The 23,262-nt window shown below is 42.0% G+C and overlaps 1 protein-coding gene across 4 annotated transcripts in view; it reads right to left on the bottom strand.

The window, feature by feature from the left end:
- Positions 1 to 23,262, bottom strand: part of pard3ba (par-3 family cell polarity regulator beta a) — a 195,401-nt gene that overhangs the window by 129,505 nt on the left and 42,634 nt on the right. The window contains exons 4-8 of one of the 4 annotated variants that reach the window (XM_004552659.3): positions 18,207 to 18,313; positions 8,809 to 8,888; positions 3,322 to 3,408; positions 3,017 to 3,142; positions 437 to 924 (exon numbers count right to left, since the gene is read on the bottom strand). In XM_004552659.3, the coding sequence (XP_004552716.3) occupies positions 437 to 924; positions 3,017 to 3,142; positions 3,322 to 3,408; positions 8,809 to 8,888; positions 18,207 to 18,313 (888 nt within the window). Of the gene's footprint in view, positions 1 to 436; positions 925 to 3,016; positions 3,143 to 3,321; positions 3,409 to 8,808; positions 8,889 to 9,051; positions 9,350 to 18,206; positions 18,314 to 23,262 lie in introns of those variants that run through there. The other 3 variants (XM_004552660.3, XM_076880078.1, XM_076880077.1) reach the window with 3 other exon arrangements.

Raw genomic sequence — 23,262 nt, 5'->3', positions numbered from 1 at the left:
ATGTAATTCCTGCTCAGTTACTGCAAAATTATTTATAAAACCTCTTGAATTAAAGCTGAAAGTCTGCACTTCAATCAGATATTTACAATAAGGACCTAATTCAAATAATCAAGGAGTTGCTTATACACCATGGATTTGGAGAAACATAACATCCTTAGCTTAATTCAATTCAATGCATACAGCACTAATTGACAACAACAGTCACCTCAAAGGGCTTTATATTGCCTGGTAAAGAAAAAAAACCAACAAAATTGCACTTTGGCGACAGTAGGAAGGAAAAACTCCCTTTTAACAGGAAGAAACCTTAGAACCAGGCTCAGGGGGGGCGGCATCTGCCACGACCGGTTGGGGGTGATGGGGGAGAGAGAGAAAAAAAACTTAATGATGGAACATGATGATCATCAGTGAATACAACACATGTATATAAGAAATTTACCTTTCTTCAAGTCAATTTTCATCTTCTTGCCACCCTTCCTTCCTGTGAGGTTAGACATGTTGGCGGAAGCAGGACTCCTACTGGCCAGTGGGCTCTCACTGCGGGGCCAAGTTGTCGGAGACGAGCTCGCAGCCCTGGCTGTGGACGTGGGAGACGCTCTCTCTAAAGAGCCGTACACAGACTGAACAGACTCCACCGGTTGTGAGTTTACCAGAGTTGGCTCTGGGGTCTTCGTGTGTGCGTCTGGTCGCCTCATATCTGTCCTGGTGTTCATTTTAGGTTCTGGTTTGGGTTCTGGTTTGGGTTCTGGCTTGGGGTCGGCTTTAGTGCGCGTCACCACTGGACTGCCTTTGGTAGACGAGTCTTTGCTGTCGCTGGTGAAAAGCTGACCTATGAAGCTTTTCTCATAGCGTGACTTGTTGGCTACAGGAAGAACCTCCACATGCACTGAAGGCAAGCCCATAGCTTGGCGGAACACTTCCTGAGACCTAGAGAGGGAGACAAGGATAATTTAGGAAAAGTAAAAAAAACAAGATGACAACTTTAATCGCTCTCTCTTTGCTTTGTGGAACATTACAAACCTGTAAACCAACAAAGGAGAACTCAAAAGTGAGGCTGAACACAGAAAGAAAGAGAACACAGAATTGGAAAGCAAAGAAGGAGAGGGTGAATGAGGCTTGTGCTTCACTAAAGGGCTGTATTATAGTTTGGATTAACAACAGTGACTCCTCCAGCTGGCTTGGGACACTGTGGTCCCTATCAGATGGTGAGACCTTGAAGCAGGATCCTATTCCAGCTTTAATACTTGTACTTGTACTACTTGTACATACTATTGTTTGAGTACTTACGATTGTTTTTTTTTGTACTTTTTATATTTTACATTTATATTTATTATTGAAACTTGCACCAAGGGAGTGGCACTCCAATTTCGTTGTACTCTGTACAATGACAATAAAGGCTATTCTATTCTATTCTAATAGACCACTATCAGCCCCACATTCACACAAAACAGAGAACAGAGTGAGATGCAGTTAAATTGACCCATTCAGAAAGAGATATAGGACGGGGGAAAAAAACCCAGAAAGGACACGGACAGGAGTTTGAAGTGTGTGCGCTGAAAACATGAGAAGAAAAAAAAAAATAGAATAATACAGAGACAAAAAAATACGCCATCGGTAGAGCAGATGTGGTGTGAGATAGGATAGAGCAGAGAATGTGAAGGATTTGTCTGGTTAATAAAGGAAGCAAAGTGAGTGACAGTTGGGGTATTTCTACAGCGTTATAGTGGTGAATGGATGAGTGGGAGTACACACACACACACTTTTTTTTGCTTTTACGTTTTTAGCTCCTCATCACATCCCTGACACGCACACATATACACCACATGTCTTGGGTTGTGTCAGGATAAGCCGATCCCGCCTCAGATCCAATTTGGATGATGTTAACAAATAAATTTCAAATCTTTTCGTCTTTTCCTAGCAACAAGGTTACAATCTTCTGCCAAATGGAATCACCTGGAACACTTATTTTTGCCATTTGAACAAAAGAATAATCAGACAATCAGCAAAACCAAAGCGCATAAGGACGGATTAAGCAAACAGCAAACAAAAAACTCACAGGAGCCAGGTCCGGAAGAAGAAGAATGGAGAAAGAAAGGGAAACATAGACGAGGGGAAACAAATGGGAAAGGGGGAGTTGCTCTGTTCAGTAAGCTTTTAAGATCCTCCACAGTCTGGGTCCACGGTTTAATTACGTCTCCTTTAGCCCTGTGGATATTCTCAGAGGAGAGCTAAAGATAAGCAACATCAACAAACGCGAGCAACCATTGTCACCGTCTAAGCAAGTAATGCAATTCCCACCTGGTGGCAACCAACGTCTTCAAGGTGGCTAAAAACACATTTCTGGAGCAGCTGATGCAAATCCTTTAACTCTTTCCTCCAAAAAGACGACATCTGACGACCCCCCCATTACCACAGCAGAACATCTGCCTCTAGCTCACCTCAAGCATCCTCCTGTCACACCAACCCCTCTACATGTCCTCCTTCACTACATCCATGAATCTCCTCTGTGGTCTTCCTCTTTTCTCCCTGCCATCCAGCTCCATATTTAACATCCTTTGCTCACTATATTCACTCTCCCTCCTCTGCACATGTCCAAACCATTTCAACCTTGCTTCTCTCCATTTCCCATGTCTGTTAAAAGCTCAGCCATGACATTAAACATCCTCATGCGACCAGAACAGACGCACTGAGGGGGATATGAGCCCGCTAGGGTCGTCTTTTAGTGTCTGGCACCAGGATCTCATTGAGTTCTGTGAATGGATGCATGGGGGCTTGGACGTGTTGTGGCGCATCCCGCAGACACTCAACCTGAGCAGGCCATTACACGTTGAGCAGTGTTGCCTGTAAGATGTTAATCTGTTTATTTTATTAAGAACATATCCCCATGCATGAAACATAGGTTGCATGCTGAAACTATTAAGTAAATCTAATACACTGTACATGTTTCAGATCAAATATTAGCTTTGATTTTGGTTTCTGTGTTGAAAAACTGCACTCCCACACACACTGGCCTACTTACTGTGCAAAGGTCTTGTCCTGCAGTGGTGTATCATTGATTTGGACGATGCACTCGTCCTCCTTGAAGAGATTCTCCTTCTTGGACCGACTGTTTTCCTCGATGCCTTTAATGTGGAGGCCAAGGGGTCTTGCGACAAATACAGTATGGAGTCAATATGAAATCACGGAGGTAAACACGCATGACTACATGGCAACATTCGAGTAACTTCTGCATTTTTATGAGTCAACATTGCCATCTGCCTTTCCTTGCGCCTGCCTGCTTGATTATGAGAGGATGTGAAGAAGAGAGCGTTTATGTGAGCTTACCGTCCATTGAGCGAGGAGCAGTATGGGACCACGTGTATACCCAGGGGCCCACGGTCACCAGGGAACTCGACTGTCCTCGTAAGACTACTGCCAAAAAATACACAAATCGGGGACATGAAATCCTGAAAACGCAGATACAGTAAAAAACAACAACAACAACAAAAAGCTACACACACTCAACCTTTCCATTTGCATTTTCCTCCAGGCTACACAGATAGGGATACAAATTAGCTTACAGGTAGCCCTGCCAAAAATCGGAATTATGTGTGTGTGTTTTTGTGTGTGGGGTGTGTGCGATTGAGGACGCAGGTGGCTACTTCACCCCTTATCTACCTGCCTCTCAACTACCCAATCTAGCCGGTGGACAAAAGAAGAAAGCAGGAGATAAAAGAAAGAGACAGATAGAGGAGCAGATACAGATGAAACAGAATGAGGTTCTCTAATAATCTCTGCAGAGCCTTGAACTGTGGCTTTTAGCCGCAGATAAACAAGGACAATACCACTAAAGATAAACAAGAAGAGGGCTGCTTTTGATATTGGCTAGAGGAGAGAGGGGGACCTGCACGCTACGAGAAGATCAGAGAACTCCATCTCTGTCTGCAGGTTTGTTCTTATAAACACAATTATGGATCGTGTCTTCACCAAATTAATACAGTACGGAATTAATATACTAGTGCGTGCAGATTAAAAGCATTCTTTAAGTTTAAAACTGCTTTTTTTTAAACTTATTTGTATGCTTTGGACTAATCTCGAGTATATCTGGTTCTTCTGGGCACCAGATTTGTTGCTGATGTGGACAAAAAGTTGTTATCTAGATGGGTTTAGAGTGGAAATTAAACTGTTGACCTTTTTGTTTGAAAGAGCAAAGCCTAAACACAGTGGAGGTTACCCACAATGATATTTTTAACATGTGGATGACAAGTGACAGGTCCTTAAAGCAGTACTACTGCTGTGTGTCATGTTATTTTTGTCATTTCATTGTTGTGCATTGTGATGTGATGCAAACCTCACAGCACAGCAGTCTCGCTACCATCTTGTCAACCTTCCCTTTCACTCTTTGCTCCTATCCTTCAGTCACAAATCGCCCCAGACACTCGTCTCCACCCTGCCTGCGCTCCGTTCCTCACCTCTCTTGGGCACTCTCCATCGCTTTCAGGCATTTAAACTCATCTCCCTTCACCTTTCTTTCCATCTCCCTCTCATTCACACGTGTATTTTCTCTTACGTCTACAGAGTTTGATTCCTCTTCCCTCCAGAGCATACCTCCACCTCTCCAGGCTCCTGCTATAACTACAGATAACCCTGTCGTCTGTGAACATCACAGTCCAGGGAGACTCCTGCTGGACCTCATCTCTACATAGGATGGATGTGGTGTGCTTTCTTCTCACAAAAACATGACCAGATTGTTTGTGAAAAATTACAAAATAAATTGCAGTTAAACACAGAGATCTAATTAATGGAAAGTTTTGAATATTTTATCCTCATGGCTCATCTAAGTGTGCAAATCTCCATTTCCTCCTAACTGCATACTCAAGTGTAGTTAAACAAGTCACTGAAACCTTAATTGCTACTAATGTGTGTAACTATAAACTGTAAACTATAAGTCCGTTTGGAAACCAAGTCTCTTAGTTTATTGTAACTAAATGGATTTAATTGATTGGTTCTTATGTAGTACTCTTCTGCTCCACACAAAGAGCTTCATGTCTCATTCGCCCACTCACTCACATTCACACTCTGATGAACACATCCTGAGATGGAAGTATTTTTCCCGAGGATACTTTGGCAAACAGGAATTGAACCGCCAGCCCTCTGAATAATACAGTGAGCCACAAACACCCCATACCTCTTAAAAAGTTATGTGTACACGTAAAACCATGACTTCAGTCATCTGGAGAATGAAGCATTACATTCATTAGGCGTGTGCCATTTGTCCACTGTGAGTCTGTGGATTCTGCCTCCACAGAAAGAAGTCGTCCAAACTTTACGAACGAGCAAATAAACATCTGTTTAGTTGTAAAGTAAAGGTACTTTTGACCCGACATCACTGGGTGAAAGCACAGCTGTGTTTTTAGCCTGTAGCAGGGGAAAGGGAGACTCTTTCATGTCCTTATTTCAAGGGATATTTTCATTTCAATTCAGTTTTATTTATATAACACCAAATTACAACAGCAGCCACCTCAAGGTGCTTTATATTGTAAGGTAAAGCCAATAATGGAGAGGAAACCCCAACAATCAGCCCCTATGAGCGAGCACAAAAGTGTGGAGGATAAACTCCCTTTTAACAGGAAGGAACCTCTGGCAGAGTCAGGCTCAGTGAGATGAGGCCATCTGGTCATCAGAACACAGCCTGGAACATAACGGCGAGTATGAAACCAGATGTGAGATGAAACAGGAGCCCAGGAAAGTGTTAAAACTCAAGGAGATCTGGAGGTAGAAGAAGTCTCCTTGTTCTTATATTATCCAAGATAATAATTCTGTCTTCCATCGTTTAGACTACAACAGAATCTGCATTTCTTTAAAAGTTTCCCACATAGCAAAAAAGTTACAAGGCAAAAAGTCACAAGTTTTTTAAAAGAAAAATTATGTGTGTGTGTGTGTGGGATTTGAAAGGAAACACAAGAACGAGTCTGAGAACAAAAGCACAGAAGTTCAAGTTTTATGTGCTTCACGCACGTACACAAGCCTAAGGACTAGCTGGGATCATTACAACGCACTCCTCTGTCACTGTCACCCTGCTCTCGTTAACCTCTGCCAGGGTCACACACATACTGTACACACACATCCAATTTGCATTCTTATTGCTACATCGCTCGCTCGCAAACACCATCAGTCACATTCCTCCAAATTGAAAATTCAGATACACATATGCATCGCATTTACATCTATTAGAGAACACAGTTACATCTAAATTACAGATGTGCACAAACCATGAATTACACAAACGCACGCATGCACACACGGCGTGAGAATTTACTTTCAGAGAGGGTACACAATGAGGCCAGGATTGTTTAGCATCATACAAACACACAGGTACAAAGCTAGTCCTGCATGATCTAAATGTATTCACGCGGTGTTGGGGGGGTTAACAAACAAACAAACAAACACACGCATACACACACACACACACACACACACACACACACAGCTTTAGCCCATTTACATTCATATAAAAAACAAACGGTGGCACAAACAAGCTCATCAGAGGCAACAGTAGCTTGTTAGCGCTGCACGCTAATATGCAGAATAGCTCCGCTCACCCATTTTAGCATCCCACTGACACAAACACAAACAAACACAGTCATTCCACTGGGGAGGGGTGCGAGGGCTGGGACTGGAGGGGGGGGGAGCAGTGGGATGGATGAAAAGAGCAACGAGGAGTGAGACAGATGGAGCTCCCACTCTTGGTTGACTTCCTCTACGTCGACAGAGGCCGAGTGTCTAACACACTCGCAGCCGGGACTCCTGAAAATGTGCCCTCGCTCGCTCACCGTGGTGTCTTCAACTGCCAACCATCTGTTACCATGGCAAACTATCTGTGAGAGCCGTGCCTCCATTGTATCACGGGGCTGTCAAGACACCACTGTACTGTAAAACGCTGAAGAATCACCATCTGTCATTCCAGCCAAGTCCTCCCTTCTGAGCGCCCGCGACTCTGAAAAGAGCCATTTTCTAATCGGGGTGATGGTGTAGGGGGGGGGATCGATCTGCTGCTGCACAGGAATGTCACACAACCATCGGCTTTCCAGTCACGGCCTTCCTGGATGAGACAGGTGAAGGGGCTGTGGTGCAGGGTTTAATTGTTACCATGGTTACTGTGACTGACAGCCTCAGAGAAAGATGAAAAATAATGATATGACTCCCGTCGAGCCGGACGTCTGCAAGTGATGACTCCAAAAAACAAAAAAAGGCGGATGCTTCCACGGTGAGACGTCTATTCAAGCCTGAATACTGTACATTCACTCACCTGTACACACACTCACACACATTTGACTTTTACAGGTCAGCCAGCAGTGCTTGGCCAATCATGATCAGATTATCCCAGAATTATTACACCAAAACCACCAGAAGCCACGCCTCCATAAAGACACAAAACAACCATCATTAGCCAAAAAATACCAAAACCCGAGCAACAATAAGTGATGCATCCTGACCACTGTGTGACACAAAACATCTGCAAGGTACACAGACAGAGACACAAATAACCATAAATGATGTCTGCCCGCTTCATGGTTGTTTTGTGTCTTCAGGGAGTTTTTACATGTTTGTGCCGATCCTGGAAACTTGGTGCTGACTGACCCTCGGTGTGCTCTTGAGACAATGAGACAATATAACTCTCACCCTTAAATGTATGAAATAACTTTAAACGGCCTTTGCTGTCCACAGTGCTTACCAGATCATTGCGTGTCACCTAGTCAGACTTAATTAACCTAATTGTGAAAGCGCTGAACTCAGCCTAATTAACCCTGTCAGCTATCTCACTGCTAACACGGGAAACCAAACATCTTTAGAAATCTTCTTTCTTTTAATGATTGCCTAAATGCTACACCCTGTCATCACACCTGAGACAACAGATACGCTGGTTTCTGATACTAAATGGTGCCTCGGTGCTTGGTTGCTCTCAGGAATCGAAGGAGCGATCCTACCCGGATATACTCGATTACCTCAGACGTAACACGAGTTTAGCAATAATTCAGTTTTTGGAGGTTTTTGAGTTGGTTATAACTAAACCAGATATGCAGATTGCTGGGATGACCGGAGTGCACGGCACACAGGAAGAAGTTATAATCAAACTTAACTGAATTAATCATACTCAGTATGCTGACAGTGACATAAGCCAGTGTCTGACGCCACATTATCTACAGATAATGTGCTAAACACTGACAGTCTGATTAATCAAAAGTAAAATAAAGATATTAAGTATTAATTCAAAACATTATTAGTAGCCCTAGGTGTAACATTAATATCCCCAGCCTTCCTTTTCATCTAGACTCCAAGCACAGCTGTGCAACACTGCTGTAAACTGAGCTTGGGGCTATTTTTAGATCTAAAATCAGATCTGAAATCTAAAAAGACTCTTTAATGAGCTTTTAATCTTGGCTTTTCATATTCCTCTGCAATATTATTAGTACCAGTGTATCTGCTAGAATAAATTTGAACTGTTATTTGCATTTATGCAATAATCCAGGCCCACACTCACTTCTGTTGCAGCCTAAACAGATGAACAACTGTCCCACCCACAACCTCATAATGGGTCACACACACACACACACACACACACACACACACACACACACACACACACACACACACACACACACACACACACACACACACACACACACACACACACACACACACACACACACGACTGTTTAATCCTGTCATAGTGTCGGGCTGTCAAACAAAGAAAAGAGTCGTAATCCTAGTCTCCATCCCTGTGCCACACCAAGCTACCTTTAAGAGTGACACCTGCACACACACACTTACCTGAAGTTAATCTTGCTCATCTTGGCAGGGGGGTCTTCTGCAAGTCGGTCCAGAGCTCCTTTCAGTACATTGCCGATTTCCTGTATTAGACATGAACAAACAAACAAAAACATTAAGTCGTTGATAGCTGCAATGACAAATGAACAGTTTTTGACCTGTACGCGCGCTGAACAGCAGCCGGTCGGGGAACACGAGGAGGCCCGCCACCAATTAGTAAAACAATCTCACGCCGCCATCAATCACCTTTGGAGACAGTGAAGGGAGAATGACCACCGGACGCTGAGCTCTTACCACACGCCGCTGTCCTTCCTTCACTCTGTGTACATTTCTATCTATGTACTTCTCCCTGCCCTCCCTCCCCCTCCTTCATCCATCCCTGCCCTGTTTGTCGGGGCAAGCCTCTATTTTTAAGTCTACGAAGAAAAAACACAACAAAAAAAATCAACAACCCTGGGGCAAACGAATAAAAAGGAAGAGGGAGAGAGAGAAATGTGGGAGCAAAGAAAGAAAGCGACAGCGTCAAACTGTTGTGAGACGCTCAAACACACTCGAGGGGTGGGACTGAGAATTCGCCCCAGATCGGTAAAGACAAGAGGGGAGCAATTAGGTCCTTCTGCCTTGTCACTTTCATTGTGTCACCAGTACTAATGGCTGAAAAGCTCCCCGCCCACCAGCCCACTACTTAGCAACCACACCACCACACCCAACTCCCCTATGGACCCTCTGTCACAGTACAGAATAAATATATGCTTTACATCTCACGCGCGCACGCGCTTCCTGCAGATATTACCTACACATACCGTCTCTGCAGAGCTGCAAACGTGGAAAAAAACATGATGTGTTTATGAATACAAACACATATGCTGCCTGCACAAATAGTGACCCACTTATCTGGGCTATGTGAGATTACCCCCCCACCTACAATGGAGCACATGTGTGCGGGGGCAGAAAAGATGAGCTGGAGGCTCCATTGTTGCTGTGCATCTTCCCGCAACGCCATTAGCTAACGCACACGCAACACATGCTTCTCCATCTTTGGTACATCCTCATCACAGAGTGAGGAATGGAGCCCTTGGGAATGCGAGGCTGGCAGGAGTGCAGGTGAACACGTGTAACGTGAACATGCGCGCTTAGCTGTACATCTCGTTTTAAAGGAACTGTACCATGAAAAGGAACTGCAGCACCACGCACACATTAGGTACAGTAGCATAAAATCCTCCCCGTGTGCCTGCGTCTCTTCTAAAATTACATACGTTTTATAAGATAGGAGATGGAAGGGTACATAAACACACACATAAACCTGCATATATTTAATGCTTTAACATTAAGGGATCGCGCCAATCTCTGATTGGGAGCACTCAGGTTTAAGTGGTTGTAAAAACAGCAGAATCCCTGCTGTGCTCAGCCAATCAGCTTGCCCCTCTCGGTGTTTATATCTCAGCACACTTAAGAGGAACATTAGTGTCATTCCAGCCTCTCTAAGGAGAGTGAAAAGGCTGCAGTGTTTGGGTTTGCAATAGTAAAACTTTTAGAGATGAGATGTTTGTTATATTAGTGTACTTATGTAATGGATACCAATACTAACCCATGTGCTACTGGGCTATAAGGTCGTCTCCTTGTGCATGTCTGGACTGATCCCAGTGCAGTTGCCATTTTAACATCGCTCCCTGAAAGTCCCCTTCGGACCGACTGTATGCACTTTCTGTAACTTACAGATTTCTCCTGAGACAAAAACGATCTAGTTTTCACATGGAGGATCATTATGGGAGCTAGGTCTCCCAGTATGACTCAGAACAAACTGGACTTTTTCAAGTTCAAAGATGATGCATCAGATCAGGAGGTGTGTATGCTAAGGTTTGTAGTATATGAACCTTGAATTAGTTAAATGGGACATTTACTCACACTGCTGGATGCATAATGGCCAACTCTGAGTTCAGTATCTTGCCCAAAGGTACTCTGAGAAGCAGATTGGAGTAGCCAGGGATCAAACCACCAAAATTCCAATTGGAAAATGACCTGCTCTACCTCCTGAGCCGCCCTACTCCAAATTATCAAGGCATCTCAGGGAAGACGTTAGGCAGAAACTATCTGAACTGTGGTACGTGCGCCTGCCATTATGCTCATGGGCACGCACAACCTCCTTGCGACAAGAATAACGTGATGGTTGCTCAGTTATTGGACTGCAAATAGTTGCAATGATTAACTGGTTGCCCTGAATTTGAGCATGTGAAACATTCAAATTCTAAGTGACCACAATCACAAAATTGAACAAGGGGCCTCACGGGACCGTGTTCTGGCTCTGCAATCAGAGACAGACTAGCAAAGGTCTGCACATTTATAACCACAGACACAGACATGCCAGTATGTTGCAATCAATCTGAGTCAGTCTGTGGTGTTGACTATAACCCATGTGCAGCACATCTCTTTGCAGTAAGGGACTTGACTTGGTTGTATGCCTGTATAAAAGCAAGGTTGCTGAGTACCTATGTCGTTTTTCAGTTAAATTTCTGTCCTGCAGTAATTATGTCACTATGTGTGGAGGATATTCTGAATTTTTAAATCTATGAAGTTATGCTGGATTCTGAATAAAAGGAGTTAATTTGGATTCCTGCTTTAGGTGAACTTGTTTGTATGTAGAAGGCAACAGATTTGGGAAATTTCCCCAATTCACCACGAACACAATTCCCAGCTCAAACTGATGATCACTAACAGCAAACCAACTGCATCATTTTGCATCTTTTACTGTCATATTGACACCAAAGTCACTTTGAAGACGGCAACTAACTGCAAGTGGTTGCAGTCCTGGTCCCCATGAGTGAAGCAATTATTGTAAACAGTCACAGTATGTTTGGTTGTGTTGCAGTCTTTAACCACTGTTTTCCCCATGCGTGACTGTAGCATAACATAATCTTCCCGCACCATGTGCACCACTTTCATCCTTTTAATATGCAAATGAAACATAAGCAACAGCACTGAAAGAGATCCAGCGGCGCATTAGGAGACACCCATGAAGGGGAGCTCATTTTAAAATCAGGTTTTTGAGTTGTAAAAGATTTTCATTGCACCTCACACTGATGACTTTAGTGTGATCAGCACTATTCGTTATTTTAACACTTATCTTTACCTTTTTTACACCAGTGTACAATAATGTCCCATCAGCAAACACTTTGTTTACTTCTGACTGATTAAAGTTCATATTCAGCTTCTTTCACTATTTTTAAAAGAATATTATATGAAGCCACAGTCCTTTTCCACAAGCATAAGATAATGAGCATTAAAATTCAAGTATTGTTTAGCTCTGATAACATCTAAACCCCCTCTGAGCTTACACATCCGATTGACACTTCAGCTTCTGTCTTAGCTTAAAAACGGACAGCGCCTTTTATCACTTATGGTTAAAGTGATACTTCCAACGCTTCAGCTTGTGCTTACTCTTTGTGCTATCACGTAAGCTCCTTTCAGCACCGTCTCTTCAGCTGCTATTGTCTGGGTATCCCATATGAATATATAATTTTTTTAAAAACCTGATGAAAATCAAAACTTTAAATGTTTCAGATGCTTCAAGTGCAGTTTTGACACTTGTTTTTCTTTAAGAAATCATTATGTAATCTAGTTTCCTCTCTGAGTGATTAAAATGTGGCAGGCTTTGTGGTGCCAGGACGAACGCTCAAATAATTTGCGAAACCTGTCTGAAAAGCTGCCTAAGCACGACTAACAGGTTGTCTTCTCTGTTATTGTGCCGCACGGCGCCAAACACGTTTCTGTTTGGAGGCAGAGTCGACGCTGTGAGTGACAGGGCGGTGCGCAGACATATGAGAGATGAGATATTTGTGTGTGTGAGCTGTTGTTGTCAGACAGATGAGTAATGAGGTGTGTGTGCCTCTTCCGTGTATTTCCTGTAGCAGCCTAGTTTGAGAAATAGCGTGCGTGCACGTGTAGGGGAATGTGTAACCGTGGGATCACAGTTTCGATGTGCTCGCCGGTGCCCCCTGACCCTCGTCATATCCATCACATCAACTGACTGCCGCTGCTTGTGCGCTTTCTCACACATTGTCTTTAAAAAAAAACACACAAATGCACCGCTAAATGCTGAAGCTTTGGAAACGTCAACACCAGATGAACACGATAAAGTACGAATGACTGTTCAACTGCACTGCTACACCTCGACATATTAATAATGAGACAAAAACGTGAGAGAGAAAAAGTGAATGAAGAAATATTATCCAAGCATTATAAGAAGGGAGAGTGCAAAAGGTGAGAGGAGCAAGAGAAAAAGCAACAGCTCCTGCAGTTAGCGGGGTAGCATTAAATGTCTCATTTATTAGCTACGAACATAGCAGGAAGTCTGGATCAATTAAAGGGCCGACTGCATGTTTAGCACTGTTCAGCCTTTTGCAAGTTTCATTAGCTCTTCAGATATAAAGGGAAAGGCTAAGAGAGGTGTGTGCTGCATGCGAGTCAAAGAGAGAGAAGTGGAACAACCTTAGCTTTCACCATAGCAGGCAGTGAAATCAATTAAAGGGGCAGGATGCATATTTATCACCTTATCAGGCTGAATTAGACTTTATCTAGCTTTCAATACCTACTTCAAGACAGAAAGGGACAAAAGTGTGTATGTGTGTTGATTTAAGTGTGTGTTGATTTGAGTGAGTGAGTGTGTGGATGAGAGTAAGGGGGTTTCCAGAGGAGTTGGTACAGTGGATGAGGGAGGATGAAGTGATAGCGTATTGATCTAAGGAGTCCATCAGGCCGAGGACTCAATATGCCCAAGAGCTGTGACGGCCTCACAAGCTTTCACACAAACACACACACACGACACTAAGGCTCCCTTTCCTCCTCCACACGTCGCCTACATCATACATAAATTCCACAGGCTGGATCGCAGGTCTTGATCAGATTACTGATTACTGCAGCCGTGAGCAATCATTAATTACTTTAAGACTAATCCCTGATTCTTACCCTGCAAATCTTTTAACAGCTAAAGAAACACATGAGTGAATAAGCAGGAGTTAAGGTTCACGGTAACGCACTCAAGAGCACAAATAAAAATCTTGAAGCTCCCGGGTGTGAGCAGCTGAAAAAAAAACGGTTTTCTGATCTTAGTAAGTTCACGTGGATCAGAAAGGGAGAGCACCATTCAATGCTTAACTCAAGTCAATTTGACTTCAATTCAATTTATAAACACGGCAAGTAAAAAAAGGCTAGTGAGAAGTAGAGATGGCACGATACCACTTTTTTATGTCCGATACCGATACCGATATCATAAATTTGGATATCTGCCGATACCGATATGAATCCGATATAGTGTTTTTTAATCAACAAAACTGTTTTTTAAATATCTTGCTGCATTTTGTATAAGTTCATACTCAAGTTTAAAGCAACAACTACACTAAAGCTATTCTGTTATACCTGTATGCAAAAAAAATATTTCATAGTTCAGCAATACTGATCAATCTAATAAACTTAAACCTACACCATCCTCCCTATTCTGGTATTTTAAAGAGTACTTAGCATAAATATTAAGCAACCTAACTAATAGGGTTCCAACTCCCAGCAACAACAAAAATAAATAAATAAAAAATAGGGAACCACCCCTCACGCTCCACCTCATGATGCTTAATCGACGTAATCAACCTTAATTTGATGCAGTGTGAAAAAAAAATGCACAGAAATCAATTATTTTTCAAGAAATATTAAATAGATTCAACATCTTTCTTCAACAAAATTGCAGACTGCACAGATGGTACCTTCCCAAAGGAAAAAGTACTATAGCTTACTAGGGTATGTGTGTATATATATATATATATATATATATATATATATATATATATATATATATATATATATATATATATATATCCTAGTAAGTAATACAGTAATGGACTTCTATTCATTTTGCATCAAATTAAAACTTTGGCTGTCAGATAATTATTTATTGAAAGCTAGACATTTTAAATGAGAATAAGAAAGAAAAGTATGTCTTTGTGCCCCCTTTTCCCTGTTAATGCCCTATCGGCCCCCCTGGCTAAACTTTGCTAGATCCGCCCCTGCACAGTTACCAGCCGTCAGCTGCGAGAAAAAGATCCTGGAGTAGAAAGTAATATTAAATAAATTCTAACAACAGCTTATCAAGCTTAAACGTGCTGCTGTTGTTCAGCCGCTGGTTTACTCTTTCTGGTGCAAAGTGGGCCAAAAACAAACAAGAGAGACGGACTCGCGACAGAAAAGCCGATCAGCTGATCGTTAAGCAGTTTCATGATCGAAGTAGCAGCAAGAAGAGGCAGTCGCTTGTTAAGCTTAACACAGGAATGCTTTACAAACATTCAGAGATGGACTTACACACTTGCTTTACTTCTCTCGGGATAACTTTGTCGGAGATGAAATGCCGGGTAGCTAGCGAAGCTCCAAATGCTATCCAGACCACCGACAGGTCCCGCATGCCACAGCTGCTCTATCACGTGATGCATACTGCTCCGACGTGCTAACGTTCTGAGGTGAGTTACGGCGTGTTGCAAGTTTTGTGAGGTGCTTTCGTGATATTTAATGGATCGGATTACATTTTTTATTTTTCTCCGATATCCGATCCAGTAATTTAGTACAGTATCGGACCGATACTTAATATCGGATCGGTCCATCTCTAGTGAGAAGAAAGAACTTGGTGCATCCTGGGAAGCTGCCAGCAGCATAGGCCTGTTGCAGCGTAACTAAGGGAGGATTCAGGGTCACTTGATCCAGGTGAAAAAAAACTTTAAGACAAATCTTTAAAGTAGAGACTAGAGTAGTGTCTGTCTCCCAAATCCAAACTGGAAACTAGTTACACAGAAGAGAGGCCTGAAAGCTGAAGGCTCTGCCTCTACTCTTAAACATCCTACAAAGTAAGTCAAAAAAATTAAACCAACAGTCTCAAGGCCAAGTGCTTAAAGATGATACAGATGATGATTACTTAAATGTGAGTCATGGGTTATAAAAAAAAAAACAACAAAAGCTGCCTTTTCCAACACCTTTCTCTGGAGCTGGATATCTTTAATAATCAAATTCACTCAATCTCGGTCAAGAAAAGTGGTTTATGTTGGAAATTAATTCAAGAGCTAGAGGTCACATCTCTGTCAGACTGTTCTTAGATCCACTGATACTGAGTAAAAGTTTATCTTGTAATTGTCATCTTAGTTGAGAGTATTTGACCAATATTGCTAAGCACAAAGTATAGCCAACGGTAATGTGAAAGTTTTGCTGGTATTCTGTCAGATAACAGTTTATTACAGCTCATTCATAAGGGAGCATCACTGTCTGCAGCAGGTCCCATAGCAATCCATTCAAAAGGTCATCTCACTCTGAATCACTCAAATCCATGGTGGCACTGGAAAAACAGGCCAGAAAATCCTCAAAGTCAGGAGCACAACTACTCTTAAGCGTCTTATTTGTACACATAAACAAAAGACAAGTTGGGCAGTTCATGTGGGGACACTGTTTGCAGTCACCCTTTCTCACAATAGCACCAAAGCTCCACATCAGACTCACTATGTTCTCACTATGGAAAATACTGAGGTGAGGGTGCTTCCTGGGAGGAGAATGCACAAAGGGATACATGACATTAGGGGTGGGCGATATAAACGATATACGATAGAAACTATATAAATTTAGCCAACGATAGAGATTTTGACTGTACCGCTCTATCGCGATAGCGCATGTTGATGATGTCAACAAGCTGTGCCTGTTTTGGTCGAAGATGGCCTCACATTTAATATCCATTCTAGAATATTTTGGTATACAAAAGGAGTTGATAGTGCCCTCGTCGTGTGGCTGCAAAGCCCTCAAAGCAAGCTCAAATCATGACTCATCCACCACCGTGCTTTACAGTTGGTATGAAGCATTTGTGCTGATTAGTAGTGTTTGTTTGTTTTTTTTACTTCTGGTCAAACGTGGTCTTGCTCATTATACCCAAGCATCTCAAATTCGGTCTCATCTGGACAAAGAACATTGTTTCAGAAGTCATGTGGTTTGGTCTCAGGTTTTTTGTAATGGCTCTGAGCATTGCACCGTCTGACCTTGGTGTGAAATTGCTGTTAGGAGATTGTGGCACTATGTTAACACCCATCTGAATTCTCACAACCAACTAACTACCAAAACTTTTATTTTATAGAGGTGTTCACACTGGCTGATGATCATTTGATTACGTAACCTATTAATTCCTATGGAAGCGGTAAGAGTGTACTTATGTTTTAAGGGAGTACACAGTAAAAACTCATTCTCACAGGACTCCATGCACACTTATATGCTCTGTCAGACCAGACTGTTTTCTTCCTGTATCTGATATTACTGCATACCCAACAAAAAAAAAAAAAAAAAAAAAAAGACCCTCTCTGTAAGGTTGCAGCTTCTTACAAAAAGGCAAAATGTGACTTCCTGGTAGGAAAAGAGCCTACAGCCATTGCTGTCCATAGAGCCAAGCCACTGGTGTGGCTTTAAATGACAAAGCAACATAAAGAAACACTGTTAAAAAGAGTCACATTTTAAAAACAACATCTTTACAGGCCTTGTTTTTGTCTGGGTTTAAATAAGACTGCAGCAGTCGAAAGCAGGGATTCATCTGTCATGCAGCAAAGAGATGTGGATTTATGTAAACAGTTCTAAGGACACTTTAAATCATCTATAATGAGCCTGTTCACTTTGGTCCAGGCGTGCTGTTTGAAGCACACGAGGCCCGACATTTCTTGGACAGAAAATACGGGCTCTGTCATTGTGTTTACACGATGCCCACTGATGCCTGTGTTCTGCTTAGTCACCGCTGAGTTGAACACAGCAGGAGTAAACAGCAGGGCTCCTTCTCCTCCCTCCCTCTCGCTACCTGAGTTTTCCTGACACACACATACAAGTGTGACCTCACCTCGATCTAGTCCTCCACGCACATTCAATAACCCACGGAGGACAAAAAAGTCGGCCTTAATGGCGGCCCGTTTCGAAAAGAGGCCGAGCGCTTGAAAAGCTGATCCTTTCAAAGTAATGCCTGGGGCAGAAAGCTGGACCACAAGAGGGATATTCAAGAGGTTTCTCCATTTGTCTTCAGTGAGTGAAAGGCAGAGACCAAATATGCAACTGGAAATACAATATGTTCATCTCTCATATTTATTTACTGTTCTCTTGCTTTCACTGAAAAACTAGTTTTACCCTGCAGGAGTTTAATCAATGGAGAGTGAACATTGAATTTCTGATGGAGCTCTTTTATTGCTCCTTTTAGAAAGCAATGAAATGAGGAAGACAAGAATACCTAATATAAATAATCGGAATATCTAACAGCCTATTTTCTCATCACGTTTAGTTGGCCAAAGGTAACGGCACACATCAGTTTCACTGAGAAACAAAAAAAATCTAATTTTGAAGTTATTTCCTGTGTAACTCACCGGTTCAAGAGATCCGCTGCTTTGCTTATCAGGTGGAGGTGTGGCTGTCGTCTCAAGGGGCGGGGCCAATGCAGAGTCGCTGCTGCTCCTCACCAATAGAGGTGTATCTGTGATGAGAGACATGGGCGTTAGAGACAAAGATAATGAGAGGATGCCGTCGGCTCCATCTGTGTTTGTCTTTCGTGTGGTACGCTGTTGAAAAGAATCAATATTATATTAGCTCTCTCAACTCCAAACCCACTGTGGGTGATGAGAAGAGATGAAATCAGAAGACCAGAGGAGGAAAAGAAAATGGAAACAGAGTTGGCTTTTGTCTTCCTCGCTAAACATTTGGCCTCCATCGTTTCTAGACAGAAAAACTGTGATGGTTAGACAGGCCCCTGAGGCGCCGGCACAACCGAAATGAATAAAAATTCATTTGAAAGCATCTCGTGACACCCAAAGAAGATATTTTGAAAGAAAACAAAGAGAAAATGACTCCTGATTGAGCACGGCTAATGTATATGCGAAGAGAAACGACACGGGAAATGATGAGAAAGACAAAGTGTTTGGAAAACACGACCAGACAAAAAACACTGATCTCTTTTCAAGGGTTCCCATTTATTTTAGAATGACTCATAGACCCTGAGGGTGGACACGCAGCCACCCCAGCAAGATGCCCAAGTCTCACACCCACCCGCAGAGAGCATTTACATATGACCAGCTGTTGCCTCAACACTCCCATGCGAACACTCGCCGCAACCCCTCAGCCCAGAGAAAGGGAGAGGGAAACAACAGTGGGTCTGATTCCACAATAAAACAATTCGAAAGAAACTAATTTGGACTTTTATGCTGCCTCTTGCGTTTAAAATCCACCCCAAAGGGAGCAGACGGGTATTTGTGGAGGTAAAACCCACGGTGGAGTGTTTCCAAATGCAACTCGACAGAGGAGAAAATAAAGTCAAGGGGAAAATAAAAAGGCAGAGTGTGAAGTAAACAGAAAGAAGGGGGGGGGGGGGGGGGAAAGCTGAGGAGAGAGCCAAGAGATGGTGACAGAGAAAGAGCAGGGTGAAAACCTGGAGAGGGAAGGCAAACAAAATTCTCTCCTTTCATGTAATCAATCTCTCTTTGGAGGGTCAACAACAGGGTCCTGGTCTAACGTGGTCAGAATAGAGAAGGAAAGAAGGAACTGGCAGAGGTCGGGGTGTGTGTGTGTGTGTGTGTGTGTGTGTGTGTGTGTGTGTGTGTGTGTGTGTGTGTGTGTGTGTGTGTGTGTGTGTGTAGACAGATGAAAAACGATCACTCCAATTGTCCTAGACACACAAACAAATATTCTTTCAGGCTCAAACACACTCATCCACACGTTCAATAATCTGAGTTTGTGTTCATCTTTATTAATTCATTTTTATTACTTATCCTAAACTATCAGCTATTCTCTGCTGACTCTCTGTCTGACACATTCCTTCTACCTCTGCTAACGTTGAATGTCAAAAAAAGACTCAACGCTGACTCGCTACCACCGACGTGATGGGATTTAAGCAAGACGTTCCGAACGAAAAGTAGGAAAAGCTTCAAAAATGTTGGTTTCTTTTAATTAGCACTCAAGTTTTCCTGTTTTTCCCTCTTACATTCAGTTTCTTTTTTTCCTGCTTTGTTGAGGAAAAAGCAGAATGTATGTGGTCCAATTTCAAAAAGCAGACTTTGTGTAGAAATGTTTAAACTACACAGGAAACCGAATGATTTGCGATAATGAAATGTGCTTTGATTTAACAGAGAAACATCCAGAGGAAAAAAAAAAACGCTATCTCTCGGAGCTCGCATCAAACGGCATCAACGCTTCTCTTTATTTGTCTGTTTCTTGCTATTTGTTAATTTTGTGTGCGTCTAAACTGGGTCACGCTATCTGCACAAACTTCTCATCATTTAAGAAAAAAAAAAACAACTCCTTTAGTGAAAGTGTATTCAAACTGAACACAAAGTGAATTTTAGAAACAGCAACTCTCTGCAAACGTGCAACTCTGTGCATCTCAGACATAAATCTGTCTGATGGAGGTAATGAGGGGAAGAAATGTCAATAGTGCAGGTTGAGAAGTTTCAACAGGAACCAAAAATCAGCACCAGCTTTGTGAAGATAAGAAAACATGGAGAGGGGTCAGGAGGAATAAATCAGAAATGAATGGAAGTTCCTTGTAAACTTAAGAGGTGGAGGTTGAGCTGTAAAGACACAGAGACAAGTATGACGCACACAGCACTAATGCAATGGCTGCTACAGTTACATTCACTGCGTGGGATGAATATACAATGACCTCAAAAGCAGTTCAGTGGCCTAGAAACTGGTCAACGATACCCTGACAACCACAAGTCTCTGACCAGTTGGCAAATGGTTTCTGGAAGTCACTCACGGTTGGTGGCAAAGATGCATATGATGGTGCAGGGAAAATCTGTTTAGTAAGTAGTTGGCAAGTGTTTGCAAACAAGTTGGCATCTTCCATGCAAACTGCAGGCAACTGCAGCAATCTGTTCGCAACCAAACCAATCACAATTAGGTTTTCAGCCTTGCACTATCTTTGCAATTTATTTCACATTGCAAAAGCCAGAAATCTCAAGCAACCACTTGCCAACACGTTGAAGAATCAACAATTTTCCCTTCCTCCGACTGATCCACTGATCCATCTCTAGGCCTGTATGACTGAGACCTACGGTTCTTAACATCAAAAAGCAACAAGTTTGCCAAGTCAGTTTAGACTTATAAAAGGGACAAACGAATATAGTACTACATTGCTTTTAGGAAAGTGAATACAACATGAAAGTGCCATGTTTTCACTGACATATGAGCTAATTTAACTCGCAGACAGAGACCCCACTTATAACTGATACAGCCTCAAAAATTGAGTTTCAGTTCCACCTTTGGGGTATTTTGGTCTAAATTAGATGCAAATAAATTCGATGAACAACTAAAGCATTTTTATTTATCTTGCTCCATTTGTATGCATTATCTTACTAATATAAATTCTAAAAACGTATACAGCTATATTTATTTGCTACATTTTATACGAGCATTGATTAGTGCATCCCTGTTCCTTCCATTTAACCACAGAAGGCATGTTTACTGTTTAAACATTTCCAGATCAGCATATGCATTTGTAAAGGTCTCCAAGCTCAGAGGGGCCATTTATCGAATGCAGTAAAAACCTGTCATTAGATTTATGGAAAGTGAATGCAGGTAATGACTCACATGTAGTCCTACTGAATGATGAACTGCAAAACGCTAGAACAAACTGCACAGACAGACAGGTTCTTTAAGTGCCAAAATACATGACATCATGTTCATAACAGACGGATCCTGAGATTAGACACACTGAGTGATTAACCCATTTTCCAAATGGCTATAATTGATTTTCTAAAATGAGCTTGAGAAGTAAGGTGCATCATTGTGAAACCTCAGTCAAGAGCCTCCCCCTACCACACACATACTTTGCTTCAATGTCAATGATGCGACTTTGTAAAGTGACCAAGGCTGCTCCATGGTCACAGTCAGGCTCCACTGCCCAGTGGTCAGCCCCATAAATCCTCCTCCGTTTATCTATTGGAGTCAAATCTGCCTCTATCAATCCTCCAAGCACTTAGAGTCCCAGAGCTTGGCACAACAATGTGAAGGAACCTAAGGCTCATTAGCATTGAACTCTGACCTGCAGTGACCCCTGGACGGTCAAGCAGTGTCACTAAGGGGCGGGAATATTGATGAGAGTGACAGTTGTGACTCTCTCGGGTCAGTCACTATTTGAACGGTCTTAAACAAGACTCTCTCAGAGGAGTTGTTAATCAAAGCTGGCTGTTCTGCTAATAGGGTCTTTAATATTGAGCTAGTACACTGAAAAATACCCAACTTAGCAGCAGCAATGACCACATTCAACTTCCACTAACTGAACAGGCACATCTGGAGCTCCTATTGCCAATTGCAGTCTGCATGTAAACAAACCAGTGTTGAACAATCCCTGCTTTAAACAAAATATTGGCCATGCATTAAGAACATTCATTAGTTAACTTGAAGCTTATATCTAGAAACATGTTATAAAATGTATGTTACATAAGAAGATTCGCCAATCCCTAGGCCCAACTTTGATCTGACAGGCTTGTAATACATTAGTGGAAACCCTGAAATCAGAATCACATCTAAACTGAGTCATTAGAATAATTTAGGTTACACAAATTGAGGAATAATTTATTAAGATACATATTAACGAGTCAAAAGGTAGGAGCTGACCAAACTGTTTGAGGACTTTGATTAAATCTTTAATGATTATAGTGCATGTATGCATATATGTCTGTATATATCCCATCTCCTCCTTAGCGGCTGGGTTTTGTATGAACATCGTCACATATACAGTGATTATTAACATCTATGATGAGCATTTATTAACATCTATGTGCTTTTAAAATAAAGATTCTATAGCCAAATTATTTTGATTTGGCACATAACTTAACGGTCACCAACATTTGTGTAAATTACAGACTTTTCTTTGAGTCACCACTAAATACAGAGTGAAGAACTGGAAATGAAGTCCTTAAGGTCGACATGACGCATCAAATGTATAGAAGGTAATTTACACCAGAATTTACACCATAATTTACACCGTGCTCTATAAAACTGTCATAGATTTGAAAACTGTCGGTGAAAATGGATTTAATAAATAAGTGTTTGAAGTTAAAGGTTTGAGAGCGTGTGTAGTGCCCTCTTGTGCCAGTAAAGAATGCAATGTCACTGGGTTGGTTGTTGCTAGCAGACTCACATTAGCTTATGTTAGCTAACTCGTGACAGAACTAGCTCAGGGGAAAATAAAGAAAACTAAAACTAAAAAAAACAGTCTAAGGGGATCACTTTTGTACCAATCCTGGCTCCAACACTGAATTTTATGTTAACAAGTATATACAGTTCACTTTCACTCTGTTTCTTAATCAGTAAGCAGTTCTTTATTGTTAGCTAGCTGCACTGAAGCAGGAAAAGCTTTTTAAGCTATTAGCGTTATAGCTAATAGTTGGCATCTGGTAACTGTAGGTTTACAGAGCACTTTATATT

Source organism: Maylandia zebra, linkage group LG23, assembly GCF_041146795.1.
Source record: "Maylandia zebra isolate NMK-2024a linkage group LG23, Mzebra_GT3a, whole genome shotgun sequence".
Taxonomy (NCBI): domain Eukaryota; kingdom Metazoa; phylum Chordata; class Actinopteri; order Cichliformes; family Cichlidae; genus Maylandia; species Maylandia zebra.
Note: the sequence above shows the minus strand (reverse complement) of the source record. Positions and strands in the feature narration are given on the sequence as shown.